The 15,287-nt window shown below is 35.3% G+C and overlaps 1 protein-coding gene across 4 annotated transcripts in view; it reads right to left on the bottom strand.

The window, feature by feature from the left end:
* Positions 1-1,937: 1,937 nt before the first annotated feature.
* Positions 1,938-15,287, bottom strand: part of cip2a (cellular inhibitor of PP2A) — a 67,684-nt gene continuing 54,334 nt past the window's right edge. For all 4 annotated transcript variants that reach the window (XM_069888598.1, XM_069888597.1, XM_069888599.1 and 1 more), the window contains 6 exons: positions 13,895-14,005; positions 9,176-9,372; positions 8,653-8,766; positions 8,466-8,548; positions 4,610-4,749; positions 1,938-2,338 (listed from right to left, as the gene is read on the bottom strand). In XM_069888598.1, coding sequence (XP_069744699.1) covers positions 2,168-2,338; positions 4,610-4,749; positions 8,466-8,548; positions 8,653-8,766; positions 9,176-9,372; positions 13,895-14,005 — 816 coding nt within the window. In that variant the 3' untranslated portion in view covers positions 1,938-2,167. The remainder of the gene's footprint in view (positions 2,339-4,609; positions 4,750-8,465; positions 8,549-8,652; positions 8,767-9,175; positions 9,373-13,894; positions 14,006-15,287) is intronic.

The following is a 15,287-nucleotide window of genomic DNA, read 5'->3' as shown; positions in this document are numbered from 1 at the left end:
AAAAAAATAGAGTTTGAATTCAATCATGGGATTTTTCACTGAAATGATTAGGTGACACATTTTAAAGTGAAACGACTAAATTAAAAAATCCACTGAAAGACCTGATGTACAGACCTAATTTTTCCAACTGATTATATACATCCAGCACTATTCTAGCTCCTGCCTCAGATAAAGATTGGATCATGGAGAAAGGGAAAGGTCTGACCAATGCTTTCAGAGGACTCTCAAAATGCAGATACTTGAATAATCTATCAGCAATTTATTGTGGATTATTAATTTTACTGAATTTTTTGTACAAACCATATTTGGATTGTTTAAGCAGATTCATATTTTAAGTTTATTTTGTCAACAGAGAAAAAGAATAAAAAAGATGTACGCAATTAATGTTTGGCTGTACATGCTAATTGTAAATGAGAATACAAATAAATACACAAAGTAAACAACAGTTTCAAGAGTGTCAATACTCAACAAATTTGAACAAAAATCAAATAAGGGACAGAAGTGCACATTGTCAATTATTTCCATGTATTTAGTAGAATGATGTTGGATATTTTCTGGTTTTTGGTAGTGCTTTTGCAAGTTGGTCAAACTTTGTTATACAAGATGAAAAAGAACTGTTCAACTACTTCTAATATACACAAGCTGGTGAACTGCACAATTAAGAATTTTACACATTTTACACATACTGCAATAGAACTGGTTATAATGTGACAGAGTATATAGAAATGTTTTTGGGAGATAAATTGGGAAAGGTTTGTTAGAGTAGGTCACATGCAAACACTTTAAAATAGATCTTATTTGAAATACTGGAGATATAGTGGCTTATTACATCTTTTTGCAAGAGCTTTGAAGAGTACTCCAGAGACATCACTAATGGATTATTATTTATCAAGGCAACAGATGAAAGAGCAGGGTGCAGCTGCTATTGTCTGCAAGAGAGTTTTGCAAGAGGGTCATGTGGTTTTGTAAGCAGAGAGGGGAAAAAAGGCTTTCTCTCAGTCTCAGTGAGAGAGAGAGAGAGAGAGAGAGAGAGAGAGAAGCAGAGATCACTTGACAATGTCAGCCAGGATAAGCTGGCAAGCTTTTGGAAGACAGCCTGGTCGAAGCCCTTGTGGTTCATGCAAGAGGAGAGGCCTGGCTGTCTAATGTTTCACTTTGAATAAAAGAAACAGAAAGGAACTCTGTGGTGGCCTGAAAGAATGAGGTTATCATCTGGAGAACCCTGATGGGGCAAGTTTCATCAGCAAGACACTGAGATGACTGAGGAAAGTACCTCAGTTGTAGATGTCCTGGAACAACACATCTCTCTCTGAAAACCTACAAGATCATTCATGAGTGGCAACCATTTTCCTTTCGAGCACCAAAGCTGGTGAACATGTGAAATTCTGTGCACAGTATAAGAATTGCCTGCAACCAGTGAATTTGGAGGAATGAGAAGTGAGACTGGATTGTGAACCAAAGAACCTTTCTGAACTTATAAATACATTACACAAACGTGCACTTAGAATTAGAAGAGGGTTAAGTAAGTTAATAATAGATAAGTTAAAGTTTGTTTCTATTTTCAAGTTTAAAGATAATTAAAAGCAACATTTGTTTAAGTAACCATTTGTCTTGGTGAATATCTACTGTTGCTGGGTTTTGGGGTCCTTTGGGCTCGTAACAATAAAATAATTATAACTTGTTTTGGGTATTAGAAACCAGGACTGTACCTAAAGACAGCATTATATCTTGTATTAACACACTGGTAGAATTTGACTATTTACTCTATCACTGGGTATTGAATCATTAAAGTTTGAGATGACAATTGCCCAATTCTAAGCGACGCTTTTTCAAAACTTCAACTAAAACTTTAGGTATATTCTTAGCATTGTCCTACATGTTGAGCCTGATAATCAAACAAAAAATGTGGCTTTGAGTCATTAATCCAAACTTATGGATTTCAAAATATATTCTTACATTTAATCATATACTAAGTAGTGGAATTCAAATACTTGCTTCCAAAACAAATACATTTTAAATGCTGTTCTTATTTAATGGTTGTGAATTTACTTAAAAATAATTTTAGCTTTAATCGCATAGAATAAATATTTACACTTCCAGCTGCAGGGATCTGAATCCAACAATTGAGTCGATCCCCATATCTCTCCACATTAAAATTACAAAAAGACTACAGACTGAGATTTACAGTATTTGATTGTAATTTACTGCTACTCAGACTATGAATCATTGCTATCATCTGGGAATGTTTGCTGAGTTCCTCCTGTTGAGCTTGGACAAGAGCTTCTTTTTGCTGTAATCGTGCCTCCAGCTGCGACTTCTGTACTTCAAAGGACGACAACTATGAAGCAACAGATAAAATACATACATTAGGCGGAATAAAATAATCACCAAAATAATAGAACACTTTAATGTAAAGCCACTATTCATTTAACTTTTGGCACAATCAGGATTCTGGGCATACTTTCAGAAATGACTCTTTTGCTTGGTTCTGCTCAATCCTTTGCACATCAATGAACATTAATTCTGCTGTGAACCATCTTAGACCTAACCTGGTACAGTTCTATTGATACAGTTAAAATTGTTTTCTAATAATAAAAATGAATATTTTCAGTGTCAATTCATAAGCTGATTTTAAGTAACTCAAATTATTATGAAAATTTATATTGAAGTCTTTAATTCCATTTGTGTATACAAGTCCATTTTTAGAATAAATGTGTTTTAAAAATATTTAAATCTCAAGTTCATAGACTAAACATTTAATAGCATTCTTGAACTCTATTCATGCTAACCATGATTTCCACTTGAAAATTTGAGCAGGTTTTGGCAAAAAAATCAATAAGAAGCTACATGTCAATATTATTAGGGAGAACAGAGGCCAAATATGTCCTGTACTAAAGAATGTCACAACCAAAGAAAACATTATATGAACCCATGTAAGAATTTATGTGAATTAGTTTGAGAACTTTAAGTATATGAAAATATGTAAAAAAATGTTTTTAAATTCATCAACAATGCCAATATTTTCAGAGATTCATTAATAAATAATATTGACAAAGTCAATGCACGATTAAAAAAAATTCCTTACCCTCTGAAATAAACCCAAACTTGGCAGAGCATTTATCATTGCAGAAGCACTGAATTTCTGCACTTCCCTACACCATTAAGGCTTCAAAGTGTGAATACTAATTTAAGGACAGTTGCCATCAATGTACATCCTCCAACTTAAAAAATATTCTCCAATCTCATTCAACAGAAAGAAAAATGATGTGCAACAACAGTGAAAGCTTCAAATCAGTGTTAGAAATTTTTTTTTTAATCTGTAAAGGATGGGTAATTTTTGAATTCTATGTACAAAGTCACAATTTCTCACATTTAAAATGGCATAGAAATTCTCTCAAGCCAAAGGAAATGGTTGGGGACTGCAGGAGGACCAGAAATGACCACATTAATGGGTTGGTAGTAGAGAGCACCAAATTCCTTGGAGTACACATGTCCTATCCTGGACACGCAGCATCTCCTTACTTGTCAGGGAAAGTCTAAGGCAGGTAAGGCTACCAGCCACCAACTCTATTGAGAGCATCCTGGCCAGCTAAGTCACTGTGTGGCATGGTTATGGTTGAGCATCAAATCAGAGATCAATCCACAGGACCATGAAGTGGCAGAGAGGATTACTGGAGTCTCCCTTCCCCCCATCAATGTGATTCACTGGATTTACTGTTTAAAGAGGGCTTGCAAAATCTGAGAACCCTTCTACTCTGTAACTCAGCATCTTCCAGCTACTTCCGTCAGGAAAGAGATACAGAGTATTAGAGCCAGAATCACCAGGCTGAAAAACTACTTCTTCCCTTGGTCATTGAGAATGACTGTTGAACTCCTAAAACAATTCCCCACAAACTCGACTATTTATTAAATAATTATTTTAATGTACACACATAGGTTCAGTGTCTATGTATCATTTGTCTGTACGTGCATTATATCTCTTTGTGTGTTTACACTGTTTAATCAGGTTGTATTGATTGGAATCAGAATTTATTGTCAAGAACATGTCACAAAATTTGTTACTTTGCAGCAACATCATAGAGCAAATATTTATATAAATACGTTACAAAATAAATGAAAATAGTGCAAGAAAAAGATGGCAGAGGGGAAGAACCTATCCTTGTACTGCTGTGTACTTGTCTTCAGGCTCCTGTATCCTTTTCCTGATGGTAGGAGAGTGAAGAGGGCATGGACTGGGTGGTGGGGGTCCTTGAGGATAGAGACTACTTTAAGACACTATTCTGCAGATGTCATCGATAGAGTGAAGTGCCTATGATGTCAGAGGCTGAGTTAACAGCCCTCTCGAGTTTTTCTTGTCAGATATAGTTGGATGATAAATAAACTTGAACTTGAAGGTACAGTATTTACTGCTTTTTCTCATTAATGGAGCAGCAGCTCTCAAAATCGTTAACCTTCACTATCTCACAAATAGCTATTTAACAAAATATCCTGTAGGGGGTGAGCAATAAACTGCATATCATAGTCTTCACATAGGCATGCACACACTTCCACAGTATTTTGTGGGATAAATTAATTATCAATTTAGTGAAATAATAAGCAGATCATGTACCTTAATGCTAAGTTCTTTCCTTGCTAACTCAGTCTTGCTAAGTTCCTTTTGGAGAATGTCAATAGTTTCTTCCAAGTCTTCCTTCTCCTTTTCCATTGTTTTCATTTTTTCATGTTGTGCCTGGTTCTTTTGTTGTAAATCTGTAAACATTTTAAAAAAGTTTAAGAAGTCATCACATTTTAACTAAGCGTGTTCCTTTGTATTTTATAGCTCGAGCACACCGAACTGTATTTCCAATGTTTCAACAATATTTTCAAATTCACATGGTCAGAAAATCACTTTAGTCCTTAATATTTCCCAGTCCATCAGGGTGGTTTTGTGAAATTATGGAAACAGCTAAAATACCAAACTCTTGTTTAAATTGTAGCCATCATGTTGCATTGACTTTTGTACCTCACTTTCTGTATATCATGTTAGCCTGCTTCTGAAGTGAAAGCACCATTTGATCTCGACCTAGATTCTTTAATTCACTTTTGTTCCCATCAATCAATTTCTACAACTGTCATTCCAATTAACACCAGCCAGGTCCCAATGTATTATATAATGTGTTCTAGTAATACATGTTGAGAACTTTAAAGGTAGAGGGGTGGTAGCAGAGCATCAAGCACTGTCAACACTCTGCACATAACTGTTCAGCCCGCTCCTGTTCAAGCTACTGACCCATGATTGCAACTGCAGATCCAGCTCCAACAGAGTCATCAAGTTTGCAGATGGCACAACAGTAGATGGTCTCATCAGCATCAACGATGAGTCACACTACAGAGGTCAAATATCTTGTGATATGGTGCAAGAATAACCACCCGAGTCTCAACATGGTCAAGATTAAAGAGATGATCATGGACTTCAGGAGGACAAGAAAGGATCACCTTCCATTTCACATCAATAACTTGGTAGAGGAAAGAGCAGAGAGTACCAAATATCTTGGAGTTCACTTAACAAGTGACCTACCATGGACACACATCTCCTCACTTGTCAGGAAAGAGGAACAGCAACTGCACTTCCTGAGGAGAGTGAAGCAGGCAAGGCTACTGGCCAACATTATGCCAACCTTACAGGAGCTTTATTGACAGCTACCTAGCCAGCTGCATAACCATGTGATAGTTTCTGTAGAAAATTGGATTGGAGGTCAATCTACAGGACCATAAGAGTGGCAGAGAGAATCTCTGGGGTCTCTCCCACCTCCTGCATCCATCAATGTAATCTACCAGGATCGTTGTCTGAAGAGGGTGAGAAAAAACATTGAGGACCCCCATCACCCTTCACACAGCATCTTTTAACTACAGCTGTACTCCTGTTTGGAAAGATACAGGAGCATCAGAGCTAGTACTAGTAGGCTGTAAAAGAGTTTCTTCCTGCAGGCAGTGAGCATGCTGAATGACCAAAAGAACTGCTCACACTACCCATCTAAGACTCTATCGTTTACAAAGCAATATTTATTTATTTTTAAATATGTATATTTGTCCTGCACATGTATTAGTTGTCTGTATGTGTGTTTGAATGATTTGCACCAAGGAGCAGGAATGCTATTTGATCAGGTTGGATGTGTGTAACTGGATGAACATGAACAAGAATAGTCTATAAAAGTGTTTCAGGGGAAAAAAAATCTTCCACACAAGGAATCAAATGATTTACCAAAACAATTAAATTCACCACGCATCGGTAGAAATTTGCCAGGGTTTCCGATGTCAAACCAAACCTCGACAAATTTGCTGACGTGCTTTCTTCACGACACCATTAGTGTGTTGGGTCCAGGAAAGATCCTTTGAGAGAATGACTCCCAAGAACTTAAATTTGCTCACCCTCCACACCTCTGATCCCCCAATAATCAGTGGATCACATACCTCTGGTTTTCCCTTCCTGAAATCAACCATCAGCTCTTTGGTTTTGGTGACATTGAGTACAAGGTTGCTGTTGGTACACCATTCAGCCAAGTTTTCAATCTCCCAACTGCATGGTGACTCATCTCCCCTTTTTATACAACCCACTGCCATTGTATCACCAGCAAATTTGTAGATGGTGTTGCTGTCGGACAAAGCCACACAGTCAAAGGTGTAGAGCGAGTAGAGCAGGGGTTTTTGTGGTGTTTCAGCAGAAATTTATTATTTTTTAATAAAAATATCCATGTAATTAGTTACAACTACAAAAACATTTTTCATAAGCCCAGCTTACATGCATCAATATACCTACAAGGCTAAAACTTTATGCTAATTTTCTTTTTATAACCTTCTAATGCACTCCAGTCAGAGCTGTCATTATTACCCAGTTACAATGACACTTCGAATCACGTAGTTTTGCCTGCACGTGCTACAAGCACACGTTGCTGTTTTCGTTGTTGCTGGTATTTTTATAGTTTGTCAAATTTTATGATGTTTTAGCTAAAATATTGTTGTAATTAATATTTTTAAACCTATAACAATAACTTTTTTGAGAATGAAGAAGTAATTAAAAGGAGAAAAATCATGGGGGGGGGGGTTACACCGTGAGTTACCCCAATGGGTGACACCAAACCTAGTGACACCACTGCGGTACTGATGGAGATTGTGGTCTGGAGGTGGGTCTTGGACTTTGATGCTGAACTGTAGTTGATGAAGAGCATCTTGATGATGCATCTTTGTAAGAGATGCAAGAAAATCCCCTTGTTCCTACTCTAGTAAACATCAGTGCCATTTTTATGTAAACCCCATATCTTGATTCCCTTGATATTCAAAAATCTATTGATCTGTCCTTTAAGGTGTCCCTTAAATATATTCATGATTGCGCTTTCAAAGACTACCAGCGGAGAATTCAAAACTTTCCCTATTAACTGGGTAAATAGATTTTGTCGTTTACTGAACAACTGATCTCTTACTTTGAAGTGTGTGAGTTATGATCTCTGCAAGACCTCCAATTAAATGTGACAGGCTCAACAATAATGGTATGCTAATTACTTCATATTTATTTGCAGTCATTTCAAGTTATGTAACCAAGAAAGGTCACACTGGATCTAGCAACTTGCTAGTTCATGGGATGGCCAAGGCTTCCAACAGCATTTCTCTGCTTGTATAATCAGGATTCTCAAAACACTACCCAAAATACAAAACAGCAAAGGAAAAAAGTGTAATAATTAAATAATTAAAGATTACTTTTCTAACATCTTAAAGTACCGTTTTTCTGATCTGTCATCCATAAAATTTAGTTTGTATCAGTTACACCATGAACCCTGCTGTATCTGCTACAATGTATTTAATTTCATAAAATAAAGAGCCTCAATAAGAAAGTTGCACTATCCAAAAAGATTGAAGTTTTGCTGTTACAATTTTTACCCACAGTCCCCTACGTGCTCTTAAGAGCACTGTGCACAGTTTTCAATGTAAAGAGCAGGAGGGCAGATGGATAGCAGAAGACCAATTGGCAAGTAATTGCCAACACCACCTTCCTGATAACTGCTTCAAATTCCAAGTGAAATGATCATTTGGTCAATGAAAATGATGCACATCTGAAGTGTCCAAGGCAAAGTACAAGGAAGTGCATTCTGTTCAAATCATAACACTTTCAAGCAGTATGGAGAAAATGAAGACATAAAACATGCAAATATTTTTGCTGGAGATCTTCCACACCATCCCATATTAGAAGTAATTTCTCAATAGTGTAATTGTCAAATGAAGGTGGGAGACAAGAAATGTGGAAGTTAAAAGATGCAGGGCAGATTTCAGCAAATAAAACAAAACCCTAAACATCCTGTGCTATGTCTAGCATTCTATGTCATACCACCTTTTCAATATCTGAAATGACAAAGCATTTGACCAATTTTCATTCTATTTATCAAAGCATTTTTCAATAAGTTAAAATCAAAGGTAAAACAAAATGCAAATCAAACCCAATAGTGTACTGTCCTTCTCCTGTAATTGATTGTATAAATCATGTTTCTGACTTTCCAATTCTGCCAACTGAGCAAGGCACCTAAAATTCAAAACAAACAAGTTAATTTGGTATTTTCCCCCAATATCATTTGACTAATATATGATCAATTAATATCTTAAAAAAGCATTATAAGGTAGGCTTACCTATCATTCTGTTGCTTAAGGGAGTCCATTTGATTTTTGAATAATTCACACTGTTTGCTCAACGAGTTATGCTCAATCTGAAGTTCTTTAAACTGCCTTTCTACATTATCAAAACTAGAAGAAAAAAGTTTATGGAATAGAAATTTAAGCAGACATCCAAAATCAAAAATATAAAGACTATGAATAAAATTACAGAAATACAATTAATCTCCTCTGGAATGTCACATTCTAACATGTAACTTTTCCCTCAAGTTCTTTTTACTTATTGCTACCCTTCAAGGCTCGAAGTCCCCTTTTGTTGCTTGGTACTTAAAAATTTTTTAATGTTATTTTTGAAGGGACACAAGGAGACTAACAAAAGTATACTCCCATTCCTTTTACTTACAGGAAACTGATTGGCTTCCACATGATAGAACAAACCACTATAATTATATCATATAGAAAGGCCTTTAACTGCGACATACAATGCCGAAGCTATGTTTCTTTAAAAGGTAAATAGAATCAGCAAATTAGCAAAACCTACTTTTGGGAAAGATTTTTTGAAATAATTTTTAAGGATTCATGTTCTTCAGAAATGGCCTGTAGTTTACAATTGTGTTGATAAAGCTCTTCAATATCAGCCTTGGCACGATCAAATTCCAGAAGCTGACTCTTCAGCACTCCATCAAGTTCTTCATTTTTTCTCTCTGCGTCCATCAGAAGTGAAGCCAACTGTCGTGCCTACAACTCAAAGCAAATAACTAACAATCAATAAAATTAATAATTCAAATAAATGTATGTACCAAATCATTCAGATACATTATGCTTGAATTTAAATATTTATTTGAAAATCCGGTATACAACACCCCAAAAACATTACCAGGGTATACATGTGCTTACTCGCCATTGGATGTCATTGATGCATTCCATGGTCAAGTGAAAATTCACTGCAATATTTTTTAGTTGAATTCTGGTCATACAGGATAATATTTTACTTCATCTGCAAAACTCCCCGCTGTTACCGGATTATACTGGCTCAAAAAAAAGACTTAAAATTATAAGTCAAGTTTAGATGTGGGAGGCAGTTTTACAATTTGGGAGTGAGTGGAGTTGAATGCAATAAAAGTGACTGTGGAAGAAATTTGCAAAATGGACGGATACTGTAGATGGCAGAGTAATTCTTAAAGGGTTAGTGGCATGATATAAAAGTTGCTTGTGAGAACGGAATGAGTCAGCAAGGGGGAAACCACGAGGACATCTGGTCCTGGGTGCTGCTTGCTAAAGAATAACTCCAGATAACATTTAAGTCTGCTAAAGAACATCTTTAGATAACTTTCCTTGTTTTATAATAAGTACTTTAACCACACTATGTTCTTTGAACAACCTTCACTTCCTGGGATGTGATCAACTCCTTATTATCATTGTAGCCCATTCTGATGACTTTACAAACTAACTTGTTTACTTCACTGTATAAATTCAAGCTGTGCAACTGTGTAGTTCAGAGCTGAGCCCTGGCTGTTACAGGGACTGCTCTCCGTGATGTCTCACTCTAATAAACACTCCTGAAGTTGACTCTGAAGCTCGCGTCCTCGTACTTCTTTCTTGACAGTGACAATCTGATGCCAATCCATTGATTATACGAACCCTTTGTATCCCATCTCTATATAGGAAACCCCTACAGAGCAGTCAGATTTACAATTTCAACATAATTATTACTCAGGAGCGAGGGGGGGGAGAAAAAGTCACTGTATATGTGTGAAAAAGAAAAAGTGTATATCACGGCTAATGTGATTTATGGTGTGAAAAATAAATAAATAAATAAATAGATAAATAGAAAAGAAATGCCTTTCTCACTTCCTGGCAATACCAAGGCCACAGAGCAGCAATATTGGACAGAATTGAAGAGAGTTGTCTTTTTCAACTGACTTTTTTCATAAAAGATGTAGTGGGAGAGTCGTTTAATCATTTTCCACACTTTGAAGGAGTCAAGTTATTTATTTTTCTGAAAACTACCAGGATATTGTATCAAGTGAAGAATGTTACTGCCAAAAATTTAGAAAATGACACTTTCTCAGTATTTTCATTGCTAGCCAACTACTTACTACTAATGCTGACAAACTTGGATGTACAAACCATTCCTTTCACAAATTTATTTCACCTTTTACAATTTAACAATAATTTATTCAAAAACTTCCAAGTTATTAGTTTCTGTACTATGAAAAAAGTTTGAAAAATACTCTGTAATACATTTTTTCCACAGATGCTGCTTATTTCAATCCACGTTTCCAACAACATATACTCTCATTTTGTTGAATAATTCATACGGCACTTTATCGAAAACCTTCTGAAAGAACAAATATACATAATCTCAAAAACAGATTTGTCTCTATTTGAATATTATGATTGGTGAGAAAAGATGGACAGAATTTAATCATGATTATAAGACAAATAATTTCTGGGACAGACCACTGGCACTGTTTTTCCAAAAATCCAGATTTATTTTTGTTGGGAAATATAGAAGGAACTAGACCCAAATTAAATTTATTATACCATCAAGTGAAATTTACTAAATTTGCCTTAGCAGTGGCAAGAAAGTATATTGACCTGGAAATTAGATGTGTATTTAGGTATGGAAAGATGGCATTCAGAAATTCAGAGCTGTATTCCTTTGGAGAAAATTGCTTACAGCTTGCAAAATAAATATCCAATTTTTTTGTACAAATTTGGAGCCCGTATATGCAAAGGTTAGGGATAAATATGTAAAAATGTACTCCAAGCCTCTTAAGACATGTAATCATCTTCTTCCCTAAAAGTCATTATGCATATAAATATTGTAAGATCTCAGTTTGTGAGCTAATCCACTGTGCAATCCAGAATATTATTCTTTTTATATTTTTGCTTTTACTTTCTTTTGTATGTTTTCCATAAAGCTATATTTTATATCTATTATATTGTTATAATTTTTATAGTTGGAGGTAAGTGAGGGGGGATAAATACTGTGTAATCATTGTAATCTTAAATTTAATTAAGTACTACTTATTTAAAATATATAATCACATGGCTGAAATTTTTAAATTAAATATTTTAAAAAAGATTTGTCAACCATAATCTCTCTTTCATAAATCGATCTCCATTCTTCCTAATCCTATTATTATTTTCTAAGGGTTTTGATACCACTTTTTAAACTAATTAAACTTTTCTGGTCCTGATGCTAGGGTGTCTCACCTGCAATTTCTATCTTATTTTACCTTATAAGTAGGGGCGTTAATGTTTGCCACTTTACAATCTGTAGGAATTGTTCTAAAATATTTGGAATTGTGGAAGGCAGCAAACCATTCCTTCCTCCATTCCTTTTAAAATCATAGGATAAAGACACTGGAATCTTGGTCTTTATTGCCTTTCATTCTTATTAACTTTACCAATTCTGTTTTCTCTGACCTAATTTCTGCAAGCTCCAAATTCACAGACCTGTGGTTCTCCACCCTATCTGTGAGTTTTTCTGTGACTTCTGAAGATTTTTCAGTGTTCTTATTCTCTATGCTAAATATTCCCTCTTTTTATTACAATACTTTCAAAAACTTTTACAGTCTTCTTTTTTCTTCCTGGTCTACTGTCCGATTCAAATTTCTCCTTCCTGATCAATGCCTGGGTTCTCCTTTGCTGAATTCTGAAATATCCTCAATCCTCAGGTTCCTGTTACCTTTGGTAACATTAATAAGCCAATCCTTTTGATCCACTATTTTTAATTTCCCTTGACATTCACGGCTGGAACATTTTTCCTGTTGGTTATGTTTATATTGTTACAAGCCCAGAGGACCCCAAAACACAGCAATAATAGATATTCACCAAGACAATAGTTACTTAAACAAAGGTTGCTTTCTTTTAATTATCTTTAAGCATGAAAATAGAATCAAACTTTAACTTATCTTAACTAACCTAACTTAACCCCCTTCTAATTCTAAGTGCACGTGTATGTAATGTGTGTGTGTGTTCAGAAAAGTTCTTTGGTTCACAGTCCAATCTCACTTCCTATTCCTCCAAGTTCACTGGTTGCAGGCAATTCTTATACTATGCACAGAATTTCACATTTATAAAGTTCACCAGGAAGGTTCTTATTAGTTTTCAGAGAGAGATTTGTTGTACACTGGACACACACAAGCCACTTCAGTGTCTTGCCAAAGAAACTTGTCCCCTCAGGATTCTCCAGATGATAACCTCTTTCTTTCAGGTCACCATAAACTTCCTTTTGTTTCTCTTATTTCAAGTGAAACATTAGACAGCCAGTCCTCTCCTCTTGGATGAACCACAAGGGCTTTGAGTAGGCTGAATTAAGAACTCACAACCCATCTTCCAAATTGGGTTTTTCACAAGCTTGCCAGCTTGTCCTGTTCAAGTCCCAGCTGCTGCTGTTCACTGTAAAACTTCCAAATTGAATTCTGCCTCTCTCTCTGAGAGAGAACCTGTTTGACTCTCTCTGTTGAAAAACCACATGATCCTCCTAGAACTGTAACCTCCACTCCAACAGTCTGCAGCTCTGACAATTTCTTTCATCTGTTGCCTTTTTGTAAGCAACAATCCATTAGTGAAGCCTCTTGGGCACTCTCCAAAGCTTTTGCAAAGGCTCTGGTGCTGACATGTCTAGCGTGAGCAGAGCTCTAGTATTTTAAATAAGATCTGTTTTAAAGTGTTTGTATGTTTCCTACACTAAAAAACCTGCCCCAATTTATCTCCCAAAAACATCTATATATAAAACAAACAACAAATCTGTCACAATATCTGAAAAAAATATATTAAAGTATCTTAATTTTATGTTATCAAAATATTGTTGACCCTTTAATGTACATTTCCTATCTATCATAGTTAACTTACACCTCATTTGTCTTCAGTTTTCTTTACTCAGACTTAAGATCATGGTTTCAAAATGAAATAAATAATTTTCATTTTTTATATAAAGGCTCCTTAGCTTCCAGATCATTGATGAACCCTTTTCATTAAACAATATCAAATCTAAAATTGCCAGCTCCTTCATTTGTTCCTTAGTAATATTGATTTCAAACAATCTATTGTTTAAGGAATGTACTTGGTCATAAACAACAATAAAAACAGGCCCTTGTTCTGCTAAGTCTTTAAAATCTATTTCTGGTTAGTTTATCCCTGACATTTCAAAGTCAACTTTTCAAATAAATTAATCATTTAAATTTCAAAATCGATAACACAAACAATAACTTAAATCAAACAATAATGAGGCAAAGGAAGACTTTACCTCTGCTTCTGCATGGGCTCTTTGGCAACGATACTGTGCAATTAAACGATCTGCCTGTGCTAGGGCCAATGCTTTAGCTTCTAATAAGTCCTGTAAACGATTTTCTTTGGACTAAATAAACAGGCATGTTAAACATTGACATTAAAATTGAAACAGGTTTCCATATAAAACAGTTTAAAGTCCTGCAAATTGCAAAATACTAATGTTAAATATTATGTGATAGGCAAGGATCCACAATATTGCTTCAGTGAAGAAAGGCTTGTAAATTAATACACAAAATTTTCTTGTTTCATAGGTTGAATTTTGCAGCAAAATGCCACTAAGCTTGGGATTTCTATGCAAATACAAACTTATATTTCCACTGGCTGCTTCCTGTAAAAAAAAAAGGCAAAAGGATAAGCACGGCTGCACTTTGCAAGGTGCTCCCAGATCTCCCTTGCACCTTTTTATTGTGAATTACTTGTACTATGTATGAGCTGTCTACTGGTCTGCTCACAAAACAACCTCTATCGCTACATTTTGGGACACATGACAACAAATGTACTTGAAGAATAGTGACTTCGTTCCTTTGCACAATGGCTAAGGACAAGTATCAGATAATTTATATATTTATGTACTAATTTTATTAATTTAGTTTGTTACTTTAAAAATATTTATATCTTTAACTATTTTAAATATTTTTGAGATTTTATTTGCAACTAAATTTCATGAATATTGAAACATTGAATGGTCAAAAACTTTATGCCCATTAATTTTAATAGAAACTATGGCAATAAACATTTTCATATTTATGTCCACATTTTAAATGTTTGTTTTAATTGAACAATAATTTAACTTTTTCTGTTAATTTAATGGTTCACTTTGCTTTTAATTTTGAAAAGGTTTTGAATAGTGAATGATATTTAGAAGCACACAAAAGTCATTATAACTTTGAATGCTGGCAAAGCTGTAGCTTTACCCATTGCCGTGACTTGTCTCACTGCATGGCTGTGTTCTGGCCCATCCATGTGACCATATCATATCACTCAAGGTTATTTTGGATACAAAGCAAGTTTTCGTTAGGGGATCCTCAGTGGAAAAATATTTTCTGATGCTAAAAAATGAGCTGCCAGAGGAACTCAGTGGGCCAGACAGAATCTACAGAGGGAAATGGACAATTGACACTTGAGGTTAAGACCCTTCATCTGAATAGACGAAGAGTCTTTATCTAAAATGCTGAATGTCCAGTTCCCTCCAGCACAACCCACTGAGTTCCACCAGCAGCTTATTTCTTTGTTCCAGATTCCAGCATCTGCAGTCTTGTGTCTCAAAGTTTTTTCTTATGTCAGCAGCAAAAATAAGAATCAGATGTAGGCTGCTTGGGACTGCTTTGCCATTCAATACGATCACATCT

Source organism: Narcine bancroftii, chromosome 7, assembly GCF_036971445.1.
Source record: "Narcine bancroftii isolate sNarBan1 chromosome 7, sNarBan1.hap1, whole genome shotgun sequence".
NCBI classification, from domain to species: domain Eukaryota; kingdom Metazoa; phylum Chordata; class Chondrichthyes; order Torpediniformes; family Narcinidae; genus Narcine; species Narcine bancroftii.
This window is presented reverse-complemented; position numbering and strand designations above follow the sequence as displayed.